Source organism: Lutra lutra, chromosome 9 (genome assembly GCF_902655055.1).
Source record: "Lutra lutra chromosome 9, mLutLut1.2, whole genome shotgun sequence".
Taxonomy (NCBI): Eukaryota; Metazoa; Chordata; class Mammalia; order Carnivora; family Mustelidae; genus Lutra; species Lutra lutra.
The window spans coordinates 51,931,407-51,954,419 of record NC_062286.1 but is presented as its reverse complement, the minus strand read 5'-3'; the positions used below and the strand labels follow the sequence as shown (position 1 = coordinate 51,954,419).

General features: G+C 36.3%; 1 protein-coding gene across 2 annotated transcripts in view; it reads right to left on the bottom strand.

The window, feature by feature from the left end:
• Positions 1-23,013, bottom strand: part of EXOC6B (exocyst complex component 6B) — a 715,681-nt gene that overhangs the window by 257,409 nt on the left and 435,259 nt on the right. For both annotated transcript variants that reach the window (XM_047743996.1, XM_047743997.1), the window contains exon 18: positions 9,543-9,722. In XM_047743996.1, the coding sequence (XP_047599952.1) occupies positions 9,543-9,722 (180 nt within the window). The remainder of the gene's footprint in view (positions 1-9,542; positions 9,723-23,013) is intronic.

Here is a 23,013-nt window from a genome sequence, read left to right as displayed (position 1 = left end):
TATCTGAGACAGTAAAGTGAGAGATTAAAGACAGAGCGATATCCAACATGTTCTCTCCGGTACCCCAACTAGTGTATTCGATATGGAGAGCTGGAGCACTTAGTGGTCCTTGAAGCATGAGATTCTCCTCCTTTTCTACCTTATCCCAGCACCAAAAACAAGATCAGAAGCAGATGCCTCTTGGTATTTGGAATCAAACATTGTTATTCTTTTATTTAGTAATTATGAGAGCAAGAAACCGATATTGAAGAGTTAAAGGACTACTGGCAGGGTACTACCAGATAGATTGGCTGGGGCTGTGGGTAATGGTTTTCTGGAGGACAAGTGCTACCTAACAGCTCAACACACAAAGAAGTCTCTAGAGAAATATAAACTCCTAAAGGATGTAAGTCACTAACTAAACTCACAACCCCAATACCACAGCAGAGAGCAAATCTGTTGATTTCAAAATACTCTTTGTAGCACCAACGACCAAAATCTTAACAGCACAGAAACAGGGAACATTGATTTCTCAGTAGGCCAAGAAATCATCCACAAATCTATAATTTGCTGCATCAGAGGGGAGAAAACATCAAAAAAGAAAAAAATTCTTCAGACACTAGCTCTACCTATGTAGTTATTCTGAAGAAAAACTTGGCTGATATCCTGAAGGCTCTGATGCCTTGGGTTCCTTGAGAACACCGGAAACTTCCTGAAGGGCCTGTCTCATTTTATTGCACTTCACTTTCCTTTATAAAGAGATACTGGTTTTTTGGTAAATTGAAGGTTCAAGGCCGTGGAGGGAGTAACTGAAGATGTGGTGGAAATAGCAAAAGAACTAGAATGAGAAGTGAAGCCTGAAGATGGGATTGGATTATTGGGATCTCATGATAAAACTTGAACAAATAAGGAGTCATTTCTTACAGGTGCGTGAAGAAAGTGATTTCTTGAGATGGAACCTACTCTTGGTGAAGATGCTGTGAAGACTGTTGAAATGACAACAAATGACTCAGTAGAACATTACATAAAATCAGTGGATAAAGTAGTGACAGGGTTGGAGAGGATTGATTCCAATCTTGATAGAGGTTCTGCTGTGGGTAAAATGTTATCAAAGAGCATCATATGCTACAGAGAAATTATTCCTGAAAAAGAAAGACAATCAATGCAGCAAACTTCATTGTCTTACTTGCCACAGCTACCCTGACCTTCAGTAACCGTCACCCTGATCTGTCATCATTATCAAGACAAGACCCTCCACCAGCAAAAAGATTATAACTCATTAAAAGCTCAGAGATGATGGTAAGCACTTTTTAGCAATAAAACATTTTTCAAATAAGTTATGTATATTGGTATCTTAAATATAATGTTACTGTACACTTAATAGACTACAGTATAGTGTAAACATAACCTACACACACTGGGGAAACAAAAAAAAATTATTTGACTTGCTTAATTGCGATATTTGATTTATTGCTGTGGTCTGGAACCAAACGCACAAAACTCCAAGGCACCCCTATATTTTGTTCAAGAGAAAACTATAGGGATTAGGATGATTTAGAGAAGTGTTATTACCATTAGATGAGAGAATTTCCACATGAGATGTCAGCTAAGGGAACTAGGTGAGGTTAGAAACAGGCAACCTATTTTTAAGATTAAAATTCTGTCACTTGAAAAACAGTGATTTTTTTAACTGGGTAAGTTTAAGGGAATATGGAAGGAGAAGGACCCAACTGGAATTTTAACCCAAACTAACTTTAGGTCCTTAAATCAGAATAATACTTTGTGACTTTGCTTTTTAATAATTAACTGATTACTTTTAATGATATACATGATCCAAAAATGACTCCCAATCCCTAGGTAAGAATTCACTTAATTTTATTATACAGAAGAAGTAAACTTATCTTGCCCTATTTCATGAAAGGTTCTATACCACACACACACAGACAGAGATGATTCAAGCAAGGTCTCTATCTATCAATCAGTAGGCACAATGGTATAATGGTATAATGGAAAATTTTTAAAATCAAGGAAATCTGTTTAAATCCTGACCCAGCCACCTATTTGTTGTATTTCTTACAAGGTACATAACTTCCCTGAGTTCATGTTCTCATTATTAAAATATACTACTACTCATCTGACTGAGGTATCCCGAGTCTTCTTAGTTGGGATGGCATGTAACACAAGTAAAACATCTAGAACACAGTAGGTACTTCTAAATTACCACATTTCCCTTTCTGGACATAACCACACATATCAGTAACACATACCACCCAAGGCAATAAGTACCACAAAAAAGAAAGATGTCACCTCTGGTTAGGAGAACTGGAGAAGACTTAGGGAAGGTGCGGGCTTTGAAATGAGCCTTGAAGGATGGGTAAGAGTTCAACACACATAGTTAAAGTAGACAAAAGGGTTTAACACCACCAAAGGCAGAAAGCAGTTGAGACTCTTGTTTGTCTAACATGAAATATATGATTTTCCCACCAGTAGAGTTTTGACGTTTCTTGCAGATCTATACTGTAAGTAATTTTGGGGGGATTTTTCCTTTTTTTTTTGGTCTACTTTGAGCTGCCTTTGCTACCTAAACACTATAACCTCTCAGTGTTGAGCAGGTTGATTGTAGTATCCAGAATCAAAGTTAGAGGTAACACCCAGCCCTAAATCCTGAGTATTGCTTCCACAAATGCCATGCTTCTGTGTAGCCTCATGTAGAGAGTTTCTTTCTGAAGCTGACAAAGAACATTACTTCAGTTTGGAAGGAATATGTTGGGCAAAGAGAAAACTGAGACACAGACGAAATGGAGGTCATATGAATGGAAAGTCTTGATGGTCACAGAGAAGATTTTATACTTAATGGGAGGTACTGACACTTTATAAGTACCAGAATCATTTGGTTAGTCCTGAGATGACAGCAGTTCACAGATTTAAATGCAGTGCTAAGAGAAATGTGTTTAAAAGGGTTTTTAGTGAGGAAGAATTTCAGAAACTTAAATATAGAAAATGACTTTCCCTTAAAGATGGCCCATCACATAACTGCCCGAAAGGAAAACCGAGGACAGGTACCCCTGTACTTTTGGACCAAGAAGATAAGGAAAACTGAAATGGGTTAAAAGAGATCTTGACCCAGGTCATATAAATTAATATTAATAGCAGACAGAGAAAACAAAGTCAGGATTCCCTCCTCTGGGTCCGTTACTTGAGACAGCATTTCTTCTCTCTCATGCATTTCTGAAAGATAATTACCAGGATAACAAGGATAAATTCTCAAAAGTACACTCTGATGCTGAGCAGGCAAAATGGGTAGCTGTGGATGCAATCCTGTCAGACAACTGGGGCTGTGAACCAGCTTGGGGACTGACCTCACCTTTTTTTTTTTTTTTTTTTTTTTAATTTGTACCATCTATTTTTTTTAATTAACTTGTCATTTTGGTATAATTTTAAATTTATAGGGAAATTGTGAAGATGGTACAGAAGGTATATCCCACCTCTTAAAGGACAAGACAACACTTTAGAATTCGAACTCTGGAACACGTTATTATTACAATCATTTCTGGGTGCCTCGTAAACACAGGGAGGCCTCCTTGGTCATCAAAACTTCACAAGGAAATTAGTTGCAAATTTCAATAATTTTCCCCCCTGGCCATTCGGTCAGTGTTCAGTGAAATATAATCTAGGACCTCCACCATTCACACACACTTTCTCTCTCTCTCTCACATACACACACCAACACACGGCCCTGTCTCTTTCGTTATGTTGCTAGTGTGGTGACAAAACCTCCTAAGAACTGAGAAAACCTGGGGATTTCAAAATATAATGTAACAAGGGTTTTCCTTTACAATTCTTGCCATATATGTATTTCCTATTATTCAATCTCCCTTTGACAAGAAAGTCCCTCTTGTTAGGGAATTAAAATAGGGAAAGAAATATTCATATTAATTCATTTAATCAAAAAACAAAAGATTTGTTTTTGTTTTTTCTCAGAATTAGCTCCTTCCTCTCTTTCACTATTAGTGCACAAGAGCAAATCTCAGACACATATCTGTTTGCATAATCCATTTTACTACTACGAGCTTCCATGAAGACACTATTCTCGCAGGCCAGGGAACACAAACACAAAGGCTGGGCAGTCTCTTTTGCTATCTGTAAAAACCAGAAGGAGGTACAGTTTTTAGAAGCCATACCAATTTGTTCTAGAGTATCGGCTGGTGAATATAAATGCTTTTTGAAACAGTGGCTTCAGCAAGAAACTCTCTATACTAGGCTACGCAGAAACATGGCATTTGTGGAAGCAATACTGAGGATTTAGGGCTGTGAGTTGCCTCTGAGTTTGATTCTGGATGCTACGATCAACCTGCTCAACACCAAGAGGTTATAGTATTTAGGTAGCAAAGGCAGCTCAAAGTAGACCAAAAAAAAAAAAAAAAAAAAAAAAAAAAAGGAAAAATCCCCAACAAATTACTTACAGTATAGACCTACAAGAAAGGTCAAAACTCTACTGGTGGGAAAATCATATATTTCATGTTAGACAAACAAGAGTCTCATTAAAAGTACTGCTTCTAAATAGCCAGGACATTAAAGTAAGTATGGGGGGAGACATATGATAGCTATTGTATATATAGGAACCAATGTATTATAGGACATATATAAACAGCCACGCTTACTATGGTGTCATTTTTTATATTTTACGAACAGAAAAAAAACAAGGAAGATGAATATAGGGAACACCTGTCCAGGATAACTTCAAATTTGAACTACTGTATTTTATTTCCCATGAATTCCAAAATCTGACTCATTCAAGGAACTGTACAATGGTCAGGGAAACATTACAACCAAAGCACGAAGAGCCATTATCCTTCCACAAAATGAAACACATTTGTAGAAGTCTTTCTACAATAAGTGGTTTTTTAAAAAATATACATTAGTTATCAAGGACAGAATACTCTTGGAACAGAGAATAGTAATTCTAAATATCACCTTCCTCTACCCCCAGAACTATAAAAGCAGCAAATGTTTCATGACAGAAAACATTTTTTTAAATAAAGATAAACAAAAAGAAAAAAAAATAAAAGCTATACTGAGACGAGGATAGTTAAATTAGGGAGTATTTAATTCTAGAGTTTTAGTGTATGTTATATTGATGATTAATGTGTGTGTGTCTCTATTAATAAAAGTGACATCACAGAGTATAAAACTATTTTACAATCTGCTTTTCCAATCAAGAAATAATTAACATATTTTAAGTTGATAAATATCCATCTCCACTAATTTAATGAATGGCTGAGATCATATTATGTGAATATATAATAAGTTATTGAGCTAACACATCTGTTACTGGCTTTTAACTATTTCCCACTCCACTACACAAAAGACAATACTATGTTGAACACACTTACATGTGAATTGTACACCCATGATTATTTCATTAAGTAAGATTTCTGAAAGTGGGACTAGATTGCAGGGTCAAAGGTAAACAAATTTTAAGAGATTTTTGAGGCATTCTGAAAAACTGACCACAAGAAGAATATACCAATTTACACACCTTCCAGCAATGTAACAGAATACCTATTTGGGGAAATGTTTCTCATAAATATTGAATGTTATTTTCTTATTTACTTTTGGCAAGTTTATAGTCAAGAATATCCCACAATATTAATATGCATGTCTTATTACCAGAGTTATACATTTTGCTCATGTTATCATTAGTCTTTTATTTTTCTTCTTTTCTGACTGCCTAAAATACCACATCTACAATTTTTCCCAATAAGTTGTGCAGTTTTCATACTGAGTTTGAAACATGGGTTATATTGTTATATATTAGAGATAATAGCCTTTTAGCATAGTTGTCAATTTTGCAGTAAGCTTACATTTAATTTCCTTTATCAACTATTGTTAGGTATCCTACAAAACATTTTATGTGGCCAAATTATTAACCTTTTCCTTAACGATTTCACTCTTTGGTGTCATCCTTATAATGGTGACTTATTTTCAGATTACAGAAATATTTGCTAATATTTTTATTGGCTCTCCCATAACTTCTTTCTTTTTAAAAATGCAAACATGTGGGTGGGAGGACGGGGTAACTGGGTGATGGGCATTAAGGAGGGCACATGATGTAATGAGCACCAATTGTTATACGTAACTGACAAATCACTAAATTCTACCCCTGAAACTAATAATACACTACATGTTAACTAACTTGAGTTTAGATAAAATCTAAAAAAAGTTTTTTAATAAAATGTAAACATGTATTTGATCTAGAATTTATTTTGATATATGAAAACATCTTTTTATCCAAATTAGCAGACAGTAGTGGCCACAGCAATTGCTAATGCCACCTTTATCATATATGAAATTCTTACAGGTACTTTGAACTATCGCTAGATTTTATGTTCTCTAATCTATCAATCTATTCCAGTGTGAAAAGGGAGGAAAAAAAGATTATTTTTGGTTTATAGTAATATTTCTATACTTGATAGGAAAAGACCACACTCAATTTACTTTTTCTTATTTTTTGGCAAATACTGTCCATTTTTGTCTGCAAATAAATCTTAGAATTATTCTGTTAAAATAATCCACCACCATCAAATTCACTTGTTATTCATGGCAATTAGATTAATTTTGGAAAAATTATTTGCAGTATTTAATATTCTCGCCTAAAATGCTACATAATAAAGTCTCTTCTAAATTATTCTGTGACATGTTCTGCACATTAGTCCTACATATAACTTGTTAAGTATATTTACAGAGATTTTTTTTAAAGATTTTATTTATTTATTTGACAGAGAGAAATCACAAGTAGGCAGAGAGGCAGGCAGAGAGAGAGGAGGAAGCAGGCTCCCTGCTGAGCAGAAAGCCCGATGTGGGGCTCGAACCCAGGACCTGGGATCATGACCTGAGCCGACGGCAGCGGCTTAACCCACTGAGCCACCCAGGCGCCCCTATTTACAGAGATTTTATAATCCAAAATGAATAGGGTATTTTTTTTTGGCAATGTATTTTCTATGAGGGTATTGCTAACATAAGAGAAGCTGATTTGTTTTCTAAGTGGACAATCTAACCAACTAAAGTCTTACTGGTCTTAATTACTTTTTAGTTGATTTGGGAGGGGTTACCCAACCACATAGCAATAATCTATGAATAATGATAACATTTATTATTTTTTAACTGTATTTCATAGAACTTCTAAAGCACTAGTAAGTATCTTCACCACACTTTTGATGTAAGTGCAGAAAGTGTTTCCAGTGTTTCACTGTTGCTGAATTTCACATAGATGCTCCTTATCACGTTACTGAAATATTATATTGCTTGAATATTAGCAATTTTTTAAAAATCTGGAGTGCAGGCTGGATATCGTGCCATGCCTTTTTAGAATAAAAAAAGCTGATCCTTATCTCTTCTACCTGGTAATGTGATAAATTAGATCAAAAGATTTTTAAATATCAAACCATCCTTGCATCTCTAGAATGAATCCTACATGGTAAAGGTAAATTATTTTCTTAAAACACTTAGGAAATGACTTGCTAAAATTTATTTATTGGTTCTTTGTTTGCTCTTTTGTGCTACTTTTGTCTTGCTTTGGTGTCAAGGTAAAACTAGATGAAATAACCTAGTTTTCTGCAGGCCAATGCTCCCTCCAAGCAGTGTAAGAGGCAGTGAAAAACGGAGAGACACCAGACAGGAAGCAATGAGGACGAAAGGGAATAAAGCTGCAAAGAAGGCAGACCTTTTCAAGGTGAGTTGAGCCTCTGCAGCCATCCCTGGAAGGATCTGCCCCATGTACGCATAGGAAGAGACTAAGAATCTGTGTTAGGTACAGGTAGAGAGTGACTCCTGGGCTGAAAAAAAATCACTGAATTATTGTTGCTTCCATGGGGCTGGAGTGCCAAAATTGGAGCTCTGAAGGTCAGTTACCTTCTCAAGACATTTTCTGAATTCTAAAGCTACAAACCTGAGAAAAATAAGGGTCTAAGTCATAATCTCTGAAAAGCAAAGTAAGATTTCCCACAGTTTTAGTGTTTCATAGAAAAAGACTGCCTAATGGGAGGATTCATGAGGCTCTCTGGTGGGAGCTAAAGATCTTGAGGGAGTGGTGAATTGACACTGACAATCTCCAGCCACTTCTTTCCTATAGGCAATGGCTGATCTGGGTAAGCCTCCTTCTCAAGACATTTGCCAAACTGTAAAATTTAAAAAGGAGGCTGAAGAGATAAGGTTTTTATGAAAAGTGGAAAGTTCCATAGTTCTCTTGGTCCCGAAGAGACGACAATGTGCCAGGCTCTCATTAACAGCTCTGAAGAACCACATCCTAGCAAAAGGGGCAAATCAAAGGTACACTGCATCTGCAACCCAGGCCTGCCCCAGGTTAGCCCATGATGGGATTAAGACGATGAGGCTCAAACCACACCCTACCTGCCCATACTACCTACTTCTTAATGGAAGGGATAAACCAATTCTGCTGGGAGATGTTACCACCTAGAACCCCGATGTGTTTTAAATGCAATGTTTAACACCAACCAAAAAATAATAGGAAAAGATAGGGTCATATGACTGATAACTAAGAAAAAAAAAATCAGAAACAATCCCACCTACATGTAGGGGAATGACGCTTCACCATTAGTGAAAAAACAACTTTAAAATGACTAATTAGCATGGAGGACAAGGGGAGATGGAGAGGAGAAGGGAGTTGAGGGAAATTGGAAGGGGAGGTGAACCATGAGAGACTATGGACTCTGAAAAACGATCTGAGAATTTTGAAGGGGTGGGGGGTGGGAGGTTGGGGGCACCAGGTGGTGGGTATTGTAGAGGGCACGGATTGCATGGAGCACTGGGTGTGGTGCAAAAATAATGAATACTGTTATGCTGAAAAAAATAAAAAAATTAAAAATAAATAAATAAATAAAATGACTAATTAATATGCTCAAGAAAATAGAGAAAAGATGGACAAATTAGATAAAAAGATAGAGAACTTTACCAGAGAATTTGAGGTTAAAAAAAAAAAATTAAATGGAGGGGTGCCTGAGTGGCTTAGTCTGTTAAGCGTCTGCCTTTGGCTTAGGTCATGATCCTAGGGTCCTGAGATCGAGGCCAACGTCGGGCTCCTTGCTCAGGGGGGAGCCTGCTTCTCCCTCTGCCTGCCACTCCCCCTCCTTGTACTCACTCTCTCTCTCTCTCTCTCTCTCTGACAAATAAATAAAATCTTTTAAAAAAACTAAATGGATATTCTAGGACTAGAAGATATATACCTGGAATTCTAACTCTTAAGTTTTTCTTCTACCGTGGCATTCACTATGCGTTTGCATGAATTACTTTAGGTGAAGTTAAGAGGAACAGAAACAGACATAATATTACAGACCATTTTCAAAATAAACAAAATGCAAAAGTCAATGAGAAAATGATGGGCAAGGTCTCTAGATCTCACCAAGGCATGATAATTATAGCATGAGCTTTTATATCCTAAAGAGCTTCCCAGTTAGTTAAAGCCCAAAAAGCATCTTTCACCAAACTAGATTTTTAAGAAAACTTTTTTCTACATGATGGGTAATGTAAGAGCAATTGTCACTTACAGGAAGGTGTGTGAATACCGCAAAAGTGCTTCGTAGAAAGGCAATGAGGTCTACTAGGTAATCACTAGCTTTGTTGCCCAAATCTCCAGTCATCCAGTCATAGTCGGCCAGCTGTAGAAACTGGTCGATCTTCTGGTTTAAGTTGGTATAAATTTCTTCTTCAGCTGCATGTCTGGCATCCTGTGAAATACAGAATTTTAAAAATCATTCATACTTCCAATATAATTGAAAATTTCCACTTGGAGACATTAACAGTTACATCCACTAAGGAACAGAATTGGGAATATTAAGTAATACCACAGTCTCCGTCAATTTTTCTTTTTCAAAAGCACAGTAAAGGCTTTTCTATTCTGTATCTACAAGAAAAGCTAATGCTTTGCTTCACCAAATAGAGAATCTACCTTTACTGCTCTCAACTATCTGCATCCTTTTTTACTTTCCTACATTTGTTCAAAACCATATTCACTCTCGGGGTCTTATTCCTGTTCATCCCTTCCAAGACTCCAAGAACCTCCCTTCTTATAATAACCTCTCTACAGCCCCCACTCTCCTCACTTTGCTTAAAGTAAGTATGCTGAAGTTTCAGCTTCATGCTATAAATATTCCCACTAGCTACTATCCTACCTCTCTCGTGTCTCTGTCATCAAGGACATTCAGATTGGTATATGCCGATGTTTCCTGAAATTTGTTCCAAGGAACACCAGACCTGGAAAATGCTAACACAACAGCACAAGAGTTCCAAGATCAAGTAAGTTTGAGAAATTCTATTTAAGAGAATCATGATGTACACTAGCATATAAAAGGCTGTAGGAGAAGTATCATGGGACTAACGTTCCAAGAAAAATATTTTCAGGACAAACAGATCTACCTGAACCAGGGCAATTGAGGTTCCAATGCTAACCATCTGTCAACATGGTTTGGTCCACAGTAACCCGTAACTTCATGCTACAACGTGCAATATTTATTTTTCAGTCTGATCTTACTTGGACTCTGTTAAATCCTCTCCTAGAACTCTATTTTCCTTTGGCTTTCACAACATAGTTTTCTCCTGATTTTACTTTTACTTTTCTGGCCTGTAATGCTCTCAATTTCACTGGGTGATTACATCAACTCCTAGAGCTTACACTATCTCTATCCAAACCTACCCTTGTTAAAGACCCATATATCTTTTTTATGTATATATTTATTCTTTTTCTTAAAGAGTGAGAGCTCGAGTGGAGGGAGGTGAGGTGGGCAGAGGGAGTGAGAGAGAGAATCTTAAGCTGGCTCCCAACTCAGCACGGAGTCCTACATGGGGCTCAGTTTCAAGAGTTGAACCAAAATCAAGAGTCGGATGCTTAACTAACTGAGCCATCCAGGTGGCCCAAAGACCCTTTAAGTCTGATTATTCCTGGGCATCATGACCCACAGAAACTTTAAACACAGTAACTCCAACACTAGATGGATCACAATCCCCACTCATCACCTGCCTAGTTCAGTCCAAGGCAGAGACCTACACAAGATATTGGATTCATTCTTTCCTTTATACTCAGTCACTGTGTCCTGTAAATTCTAATTCCTAAATTTCTAACTCTAATCTTCCTCTCCATTTTCATCATTTTAGTGGCTGCATAATTTGTCAATGTATTTACATACTACAATTATAGGCACTGACGATATTTATAAGAACCATGTTTCAATGAGCATTTTTGTGGTTAGATAGTTACCTACTTGTATGATAATCTAATACTGTCCTTGAATTCCCATTTTACTGAGTTTTCTTTTCATTAATAAACATTATTCTTACAAATTAAGACTTAAAGAAAAACTGAGCAGAAAGTAGAGAGCATTCACATATTCTGCCGCACATATTCCCCTCCCACTGTTTACCCTATATTAAAACTTCATTAGTCGGGTACATCTGTTACAACTCATGAATAAGCATTGATATTTTATTATTAACTAAAATCTATAGTTTGCATTGGGGTTTGGTCTTAGCGTGAAACAGTTCTATGGGTACTGACAAATGTATAATGTCATATATTCACCATTATAGTATCATAGAAATAGCTTCCCTGTCCTACAAATCCACTTAGTTCTATCTATTCGTTCCTCCTTTGCTCATCCCCCAAATCCTGGCCGACCTTTTTACTTTCTCCATAACTTTGCCTTTTCCAAAATGTCATATACCTGGAATCTTACAGCATGTAGATTTCCAGATTGACTTCTTTTCCTTAGCAATATACATTTAAACTTCCTCCATGTCTTTTCATAGCTTGATAGTCCTTTCCTTTTCATCACTGAATAATACTCCATTGTCTGAATGTATCATAGTTTGTTTATCCGTTCACTTATAGGAGGACATGTTGGTAGTTTCCAAGTTTGGCCAATTATAACACATCTGCTCTAAACATTTATGTGTAAGGTTTTGTATGGCTTAAGTTTTCAACTCGGATAATACGAAAGAGCATGACTGGTGGATTGTGTGGTAAGACTATCTATGTTCAGACTTGAAAGAAACTGATAAACTGTCTTCCAAAATAGCATTACCATTTTGCATTAGCACCAACAATGAATGAGAGTTGTTGCTGCTCCAACATTTGGTGTTGTCAGTGTTTTGGATTTTAGCCATTGTAACAGTGTGCAGCGGCATCTCACTGTAGTTTTAATTTACAATTCTCTCTCCATTCCTTAATGAGGTGTCTGTTCAGATCTTTTGCCTGTTTTTAAATTGGGTTGTTTTCTTATTGTTGAGTTTTACCAATTCTTTGTATATTTTGGATATGTCTTTATTACTCTGTTTTGCAAATACTTTTTCCCTACCTATGGCATGTCTTTGCATTCTCTTCATGATTGTCTTTCTAAGAGAACAAGATTTTCATATTAATAAAGTCCAACTTAGCAATATTTCCCTTAATGGATCATGGTTTTGGTGATGCATCCAAAAAGTCAGAGCCATACCCAATGTAACGAGATTTTTCCTTTTTCCCATATTCTATAAGTTTTATAGTTTTGTGTTTTACGTATAAGTCTATGATCCATTTTGAATTAATTTTGGGGAACAGTAATATCTGTAATAAGACCTGTAAGATCTGTAATAAAAGTAAAAGTTAATAAGTGTAATAATCTGTCTAGACTATTTTCACTTTTTTTGCATGTGGATGTCCAGTTGTTCCAACACCATTTACTAAAAAGACTTTCCTTTCTCCATTAAATTTACTTTACTTGCTATTAACATTCAGTTGACTATATTAGTGTAGGTCTATTTCTGGGCCCCTTATTCTGTTCCTTTGATCTATTATCTATTCTTTTGCCAACAGCACATAGTCTTGATCACTGTTGCTTTATAGTTAAGTCTTGAAGTCAGGCACTGTCAGTCCTGTCAGTCCTCTAACTGACAAGTTACTAGTCTAACTGACAAGTAACTAGTTAGAGGACTAGTTGAAGAAAGTTGAAGAAGAACAGGACTAACAGTCCTCTAACACTGTTCTTCTTCAATATAGTGTTGGCTATTCTGGGTGTTTTGCCTCCTCATACATACTTCAGCATCAATTTGTCAATATTCACAAAATGACCAGCGGGGATTTGGATTGAAGTTGCATTGAATTTATAAATGCACTTGAGAAGAACTGATACCTTGATAAATTTTAAGTCTTCCTATACATGAATATGGAACGTATTTCCATTTATTTAGATCTTTTTCTTTGACTTCTTTTCATCAGAATTTTACAAATTTACTCACATAGATCTTGTTTATTTGCTAATTTTATACCCATTTCTCTTTTTTGATGTTAATGTAAATGGTCCTGATGGTTTCCTTTGCTGTGCTGTTACAATAAGAAAGTATATGACTTCTGTATATTAACCTTGTATCCTGAGCCTTGCTATATGCACTTATTACTTCCAGTAGACTTTTTGTTAAATTTTTCATATTTTCTCCCTTTTTCCCTCACCTCTCAGCCCCTGGCAACAACTCTTCTACTCTCTTGTTTCTATGAGTTCAACTATTTTCTTAGATTCCACATATAAGGGATACCATGCAGTTTTGCCATTCTCTGTCTGGCATATTTCATTTAGCAGAATGCCTTATAGGTTTATCCATGTTGTTGCAAATGACAGAATTTCCTTCTAAGATTGGATGATATTCCATTGTGTATATGATGTGTGTGTGTGTGTGTGCACGTGCATATATAATTTCTTTATCTATTCATCCGCTGATGAACAATTAGGTTGTTTACATATCTTGGTTATTGTGAATAATGCTGGAATGAACATAGAAGTATAGATAAGTCTTCAAGATGATGATTTCAATTTCTCTGGACACACACCCAGAAATTATATATGGATTGCTGGATGATAAGATACCTCTATTTTTACTTTCTTGAGGAATCTCCAAATTGTCTTCCACAGAAATTGTAGCCAGTTTATATGCCCACCAACAGTATGAGTTCCCTTTTCTCTGCACTTTTTTCAGCATTTATCTTTTGTCTTATTAAAAAGTATGAGATGATATTTCACTGTGGTTTTGATTTGCATTTCCTTGATGGTTAGTGATGCTGAACACCTTTGCATGTATCTGTTCGCCATTTGTAGATCTTCTTTGGAAAAATGTCTATTCACATCCTTTGCTCAGTTTTTACTTGGGTTATTTGGGGGTTTTGCTATTGATATGTATGAGTTCCTTGTATAATCTGGATATTAAACCGTTATGGGGATATGTGGTTTGCACATATTTTCTTACATTCCATCAGTTGCCTTTTCATTTTGTTGATGGTTTCCTTTGCTGTGCAGAAAAGCGGTAGCTTGATGTAGTCTCATTTGTTCATACCTGCCTTTGTTACCCTTGCTTTGGTGTCAAATACAAAAAAATCAAGGTCAAGATTAATGTCAAACAGCTTACCCACTATGTTTTCTTCTATGTTTTACGGTTCAGTCTTAGGTTCAAGTCTTTGAGTTGATTTTGGTGGATGATGTAAGATAGAGGTCTGATTTCATTCTTTTGTATATGGCTGTCCAGTTTTCCCAATACCATTTATTGAAGAGACTATCCTATCCCCATTTTGTGCATTCTTAGCTCCTTTGCTGTAAACGAACTGAGCATGTGTGCATTTACTTCTGGGCTCTATGTTCTGTTCCATTGATCCATGTGTTTGTTTTTATGTCAATACCCATACTGTTTTGATTATTGTAGGTTTGTAATAAAATTTGACATCAGCAAGCATGATGCCTCTGGTTTTGTTCTTTCTCAAGATTACTTCAGCTTTTCACAGTCCCATATAGTCCCATTCAATCTTTAATATTGCTCTTTTCTATTTCTGCAAAAAATACTAATGGTATTTTAATAGAGATTGCATTGAATCTGTAAATTACTTTGAGTAGAATGGACATTTTAATAACATTAATTCTTTCAAAACCATGAACATGGACTACCTTTCTATTTACTTGTGTCTTCTTCAATTACTTTCAACAGGCCTAGTGTTTTCTGTTTTAGAAGGCTATTAATTATTGATTCAATTTCTTCAATAGATATAAAGCTATTCAGATTATCTCTTTCTCCTTGTGTGACTTTTGGTAAACTATGTCTTTCAGTGAATTGATTCAATTCATGTCAGTTACCAAACTGTGGGTATAGAGTTGTTCATAATAGCCCTATTAATTATTCTTTTAATGTTCATGGAATCAGTAGTGATAGTTCCTCTTTCATTTATGATATTAATAATTTGAGTCTTCTCTCTTTTATTTTTGGTCAGCTTGGATCAAGGTTTATCAATTTTATTGATCTATGAACCAGCCTTTGGTTCCATTATCTCTTTTGATTTTCTATATCAAAGCTATTCATTTCTGCTCTAATTTTTATTCTTTTCTTCTGATTACTTTGGATTTGATTTGCTCTTCTTTTTCTACCTTCTTAAAATAGCTGAGATTATTGATTTTAGAAATTTCTTCCTTTCTGGGGTGGCTGGGTGGCTCAGTCAGTTAAGCATCTGCCATTCTCGCTCAGGGAATGATCCCAGGATCCTGGGACCGAGTCCCAGGTCAGGCTCCCTGCTCAGGGGGGGAGTCTGCTTCTCCCTCTTTCTCTGCCTCTGCAGCCTACTTGTGTGCTCTCTCCCCCTCAAGTAAAAAAATAAATCTTTAAAAAAAAGATATTTCTTCTTTATATAAAATTAATGCTATAAATTCCTTTCCAAGCACTGCTTTTCTTGATGCCACAAATTCTGATAAGTTGAATTTATTCTCTATTAGTTCAAAATACTTTTTAAAAATCACTTATTTACTTATTTATTTATTTACTTGAGAGAGAGAGAGAGAATGAAAGCAAGCACAAGCAGGGGAGAGCAGGCAGAGGGAGAAGCAGGCTCCCCACTGAGCAAGGAACCTGATATGGGACTCCATCCCAGGACCTGGAGATCATGACTTAAGCTGAAGGCAGACACTTAACCAACAGAGCCATCCAGACACCCCTTATTTGAAATACTTTTTAAAAAAATATATTTTATTTATTTATTTGACAGAGAGAGAAATCACAAGTAGGCAGAAAGGCAGGCAGAGAGAGAGGAGGAAGCAGGCTACCTGCTGAGCAGAGAGCCTGATGTGGGGCTCAATTCCAGGACCCTGGGTTCATGACCTGAGCCGAAGACAGAGGCTTTAACCCAATGAGCCACCCAGGTACCCCTTGAAATACTTTTTAATTTCTCTTTAAGACCTTTTATTTGATCCACATGTTATTTTGAAGTGTGTTGGTTAATCTCCAAATATTCTGGGATTTTAAAGCTATCTGTTATTTACTGGCACAGTTTAATTCCATGTGGAGAGAGCAAGTTTTATATAATTTCTATTCTTTAAATTAAAAATAGAGCTTCCCTATGACCCTGCAATTGCACTACTGGGTATTTACCCCAAAGATACAGATGTAGTGAAAAGAAGGGCCATCTGTACCCCAATGTTTATAGCAGCAATGGCCACGGTTGCCAAACTGTGGAAAGAACCAAGATGCCCTTCAACGGACGAATGGATAAGGAAGATGTGGTCCACATACACTATGGAGTATTATGCCTCCATCAGAAAGGATGAATACCCAACTTTTGTAGCAACATGGACAGGACTGGAAGAGATTATGCTGAGTGAAATAAGTCAAGCAGAGAGAGTCAATTATCATATGGTTTCACTTATTTGTGGAACATAACAAATAGCATGAAGGACATGGGGAGTTAGGAGAAGAGAGTTGGGGGAAATTGGAAGGGGAGGTGAACAATGAGAGACTATGGACTCTGAAAAACAATCTGAAGGGTTTGAAGAGGTGGGGGGGTGGGAGGTTGGGGGAACCAGGTGGTGGGTATTAGAGAGGGCACGGATTGCATGGAGCACTGAGTGTGGTACAAAAACAATGAATACTGTTATGTTGAAAATAAATTTTAAAAAATGATTAAAAAAAAGAGATAGCAAAATTTTAAAAGAAATAACACATAAAAAAATTTCTATTCTTTAAAATTTGTAAAGATGTGTTTATTAGCCAGAATACGGCCTGTTTAGGGGAATCCTCTTATGAGCTTGAGAGGAATGTGTATTCCACTGTTGCGGGATGAACTATTCTACAAATGTCATTTTGATCTAGTTGATTAATACTACAATTCAGTTCAACTACATCCTTTCTGATATTCTGCCTGCTGGATCTGTCAATTACTGACAGATGGGTTTACCAAGATATCTTAGCAGGAAGAGTATTTATATAAAATACCATTTTAGTATCTTTTAAATACTCATGTATTTTTTTCTCATTTGATCTACTAAAGAAGTTGACAATTGTAAACAATTTTCTACTACTAATCATCCTTGTATTCTTAATGTTACTTTTTTTTTAAGAATTTATTTATTTATTTGACAGACAGAGATCACAAGTAGGCAGAGAGGCAGGCAGAGAGAGAGGAGGAAGCAGGCTCCCCATGGAGCAGAGAGCGCGACGTGGGGCTTGATCCCAGGACCCTAGGATCATGACCTGAGCCGAAGGCAGAGGCTTTAACCCACTGAGCCACCCAGGTGCCCCCTTAGTGTTACTTTTATTTCTACTTTTTATGTCCTTCTAGATTATGTTTAATAGTCTATTATTTGAGATTTTTACTTCAGTATTTAAATTTAATTGTTCAAATTATTCCTTGTGGCTTCTCTGTTTTTTAAATCATTATATTGACTTTGTACAAATGAACTGAGACAGTTCCCCTTTTTTAACTCTACAATCTGGAATAGTTTAAATTATAGAGAAATTATCTGCTTCACAAAGACCGAAATAAATTCACTGATAAAATCATATGGATCTTGCCCAAATTTTAGAAGTCTTTAATAAGTTTTTAATTTCTTTCATAGTTATTAGTTAATTTTCTATGTCTTCATGAATCATTTATCACAATTTTCTTATCGATTCTCAAATTTATTAGCACAGTTACACAAAGTATTCTAGGAATTTAATTTCCTCTGATTATGAATCTCAAGTGATTGTGATTTATTTATTCCTTCCTTTCTTCTTTCTCTTCTTTCTTCTCTTCCTTCTACCTTTCTTTCAATCCTTCCTTCTTTTTCATTAGGCAAGATAAAAATTATTTTTTAAAATGCAATATATCCAGAGAAAGACAAATACCGTATGATTTCACTCACATGTGGAATTTAAAAGACAGAACAGATGAACATAGGGGAAGAAAAAGAAAAGTAAAATAAGACAAAAACAAACAGGGAGGCAAACCATAAGAGACTCCTAACTACAGGAAACAAACTGAAGGTTGCTGGAGAGGAGGTGGGTGGGGGGCTGGCATAACTGTGTGATGGGCATTAAGGAGGGCACTTGATGGAATGAGCACTGGGTGTTGTATACAACTGATGAATCATTAAATTCTACCTCTGAGACTAATAATATAGTATATATTAATTAAATTGAATTTAAATTAAAAATCTAATTTTCAAAATGCAACATATCCTTGCTTGAAGTCTCTCAAAGATTTTAGTAGGATAAAATCTAAATTACCTATTAATACAAAACAAAGTGCTCTACAAGTTGGCATGTAACTACTTCTCTATCTCATTGCCAACCTTATTCTCCACTGAATATGTCTGGTTTTATTATATTCTTTCATCTTTTTTTAATGATTTTATTTATCTATTTGAGAGAGAGAGAGAGTACGAGCAGGAGGCAGGGAGAGAGAGAAGCAGACTCCACGATGAGCAGGGAGCCCGATGTGGTGCTTGATCCCAAGACCCCAGGACCTGAGCCCAAGGCAGATGCTTAACCGACTGAGCCATCCCAGCACCCCTTATTCTTTCATATTTATAAATGAAACTGTCTCTCCTAAAAATGTCCCTTACCCTGTCCTCAGCTTTTCTCTATCTGGACACCTTCTGCTGGTCCCAAGACCCACCATGTTGTGCTCTTTCTAGGAAGTCCTCCCTGAAGGTCTCAAAGCTGAGATAAGTATCCTCATCTTCTGTGGAGTTCTCCTCTTCTTCTAGACCTAGAAATGTTGATCTCCCTTGGAGCCTAATCCTCTCACCTTTTCTCCATCTTCAATTCCAAGAAAGCCAGCCTCACAGCATTAAATACCATCTTTATAGAGATGAATTCTATATTTTTTATTTCCAGCTATGACTTTGCCCTGTCCATTTAATATCTCTATGCAGACAACTACTCAATACCTGAAGCACAATGTGTCCAAAATGGAAGGCGTGACCCCACTGCCTCTCCCCAAGTCTGTTATTCTCTCCCTGCTCCCCATATCACAGAACAACAACACTACTCATCCAGTTTGTTTAGTTCAAAATCTTGGAGTTATCCTTGCCTCCACTCTTTCTCTTATTACCCCATCCCCAGTCTAGCAGTAAAACTTGACCTCTCTACCTTCAACAATATTTCTTACCACTTTCATCCTACCACAGTTATCCAACAAAGCATTATCTCCTACCTAGATTATGCCAATAACGTTCCAATTAATGACTCCTCTTCTTCCACACTTACTGACCTATAGCATATTTATTCTCCACACAGCAACCATTGTTACCCATTAATATGTAAGTCAGATTATTACCACCACTCCCAATTTTCTAATGGCCTCATGTTTCAATTCAGAATAAAATCCCAAGTATTAACTGTGGCCTACAAGGCCAGAAAATATCTGACTCCTGACTATCTCATTTCATGCCACTTCTACCTCCAATGATAGATACATCACTGCCACACTAAATCCCTTGTTATTCCTTGAACACACCAATGCCTACTCTTGTAATATTCCCTCAAAATGGAAAGCTTATCTCTTGGAAATCCAAATGATTCTATTTCTCATTTCATTCAGGTCATTTATTTTTCTTCTAAGTTCTTGTCATTACCTGAGATTAAATGAGATTCATCCCTAGCACAATATAAACTCTGTAAAGTCAGGAGACTTGTTTATGACATACATACCAAACAGTAGGTGCTTCATAAAAACTTGTAGAATCGATGAGGGATTGAATGTATTTATGGTGTTATTCTAGTACTTTTCACATGGTTCTTTATAGAAGTTACAGTGTCTGTCCTCCCTGCAGATTATAAACTCTAAATCCAATGACTAAGTCTACCCAAGAACCTACCAGATTGTTACATAGTAGGTACACAAACAACATTTGTGATGGAGTAAATTAACAAATAACCTCATTCTATTTTGTAAGAGAGTAAGGAAATTCTTATGAACAAGGAAAGCTAAGAATGCCAGCTTAATTATGTCACATATGGCAGAAACAAGAGGCAATTCTGCAGGAAAATACCTTGAAGACCTTCTGATTATTTTTGCCCCTTTTTTTAGCATAAAGGTTTCCATCTGCGAGGGAAAGTTTTCTGGAAACAGTAGCTTAGGAAAATACACAACATGTAGCTGTTATAATTGCCATGTTTATACTGAGTTCTGGGGTAGTTGGTCTGAAACAGTCCTGGTAAAAATAAACTTTCAGTGTGTTTCAAGCAATCAGCGTTTCCAATAAGCACTTGTCAACATGACCTTTAGTGGTCTCCAGAACCTCTCCTTTACTAAGTATTTAACTGGCTACTCAACTCCTATGGCTTCCTGTCTGCCTTTAATTTTCCCTCAGCAATTTTACTGCTGGAGCAACAGCAAACTGCACAAGCCATCCTTTGGGAGGAATTCTGACCATAATTTGAAAAGCTCTTGAAATAAGAAAATTGCAGTGGGTTAAGGGAAGAGTAGCATAGTCCCCATATGAGAGACTAGTATAAATGAACTTCACGTTTTAACTCCCTAAATCCCTCTTTTCTGGTGAACATTAAACTACGGTCCCTCCCACATTTTCTTTCCTGGAGAAGTTTTTGCTTTCACAGTAAATCAAGTGCAAATATTTTTTGATGAAACTATTGCCCATGCTCCACAATAATAATAATATTTAGTAGTAATTGTAATTCTTATTAAACTGTCTAAGGTAATCCTAAAGTTCTTAAAGCTCTTAACATGCTCATTCCTGGGTTGTCTTTATTAGACAAATCTTTTCTTCACTAGAAGTGTTTCAATATTAATATAACAAGACATTGTTGAAAAGATTACAAGTAATGATACCAATATAATACAACATATAATAAAATTTTTTTTAGGTAATTTGAAACGAACCAAGCATGGTGACATCATGAAGGTATATCTCACCTAGCAGCTGACCTAATCTCATATGAACATAAAGAATATTTTGTGAACCTCTCATTTTTTTTCAGCTTTATTGAGGTATAATTGAAAACACAATTATATTTAAAATGTGCACAGGGACACCTGGGTGGCTCAGTCAGTTAAGTACCTGCCTCTGGCTCAGGTCATCATCCCAGGGTCCTGGGATCAAGTCACACATTGGGCTCCTGGCTCAGCAGGGAGCCTGCTTCTTTCTTCCTGCTTATGCTCAGTCTCTCTCTCTCTAACAAATAAATAAAACCTTTAAAAAAATAAAAATTTTAAAATGTGTGTTATGGTTATTTGAGAGATATATATATGTATATATGTATATATATATAATGAAAGGGTTCTCATCATCTAGTTATTAATATTAATGACCTTGCATACTTTTTTTGGTGAGAACACTTAAGTTATATTCTCTTAGAAAATCTCAATTATACACCACGGTATTATCAACTGTAATTATCACGTTTTACATCAGATCATCAAATCTTACTCATCTTATAGTTGAAGTTTGTACCCCTTTACCAATTTCTACTTCCCCTATCCTCCAGGCCCTGGCAGCTACTTTTCTCTGTTTCTGTGAGCTTGACTTTTTTCCCCCCCGTTAAAGATTCCACATATATGTGGTACCATGCAGTATTTGTCCTTCTCTGGTTTATTTCACTTAGTGTAATACCCTCAAAGTCCATCCATATTGTCACAAATGGCAGAATTTCCTTATTTTTCTTGCTTGAATAATATTCCACTGTGTATATATACCACATTTCCTTGACCCATTCATCTGCTGATATACACTGTAGTTGTTTGCGTATCTTGGCTATTGTGAATAATGATGCAATAAATACGGAAGGACAGATATCTCTTCAAGATGATGATTTTTATTTCTTTGGGTATATGGTAGTACTGTTTGTAATTTTGTGGCTAATCTCCATACTGTTTTCCATAGAGACTGTACCAGTTAACAGACCCAGGTACAGCACACAAGGGTTTCCTTTTCCTAACAGCTTTGCAAGCATTTTTTCTCTCTTGTCTTTTTGATGATAGCTACTCTAACAGGTATGAGGTGATATCTCATTATAGTTTTCATTTGTACCTCCTCTATGATTAGTGTGGTAAACATCTTTTCATGTACCTGTTGGCCATTTGTATGTCTTCTTCAGAAAATGTCTGTTCAGTACCTCTGCCCTCTTTGGATTATCTGGGTTTTTGCTGTTGAGTTGTCTGAGTCATTTATACATTTTGGATAGTAACCCCTCATCATATATATGACTTGGAAATATGTTCTCTCATTAACATCAGTTGCTTTTGTGTTTTGTTGATGGGTTTCCTTTGTTTCACAGAAGCTTTTTATATTAATGTAGTCATACTTATTTTTTCTTTTGTTGCCTTTACTTTGGTATTAAATCAAAAACTCAATGCTGGGCGCCTGGGTGGCTCAGTGGGTTAAGCCGCTGCCTTCGGCTCAGGTCATGATCCCAGGGTCCTGGGATCGAGTCCCACATCGGGCTCGCTGCTCAGCAGGAAGCCTGCTTCCCTTCCTCTCTCTCTGCCTGCCTCTCTGCCTACTTGTGATCTCTCTCTGTCAAATAAATAAATAAAATCTTTAAAAAAAAAAAAAACAACTCAATGCCAACACCAGTGCCAAGGAGTTTACCCACTGTTTTTTCTTCTAGAAGTTTTATAATTTCAGATCTTACATTCAAATCTTTAGTCTATTTTGAGATGATTTTTTTGTACAGTGTAAAAATGGGGGTCCAGTTTCATTCTTTTGCATGTGGTTGTCCATTTATTGAAGAAACTATTCT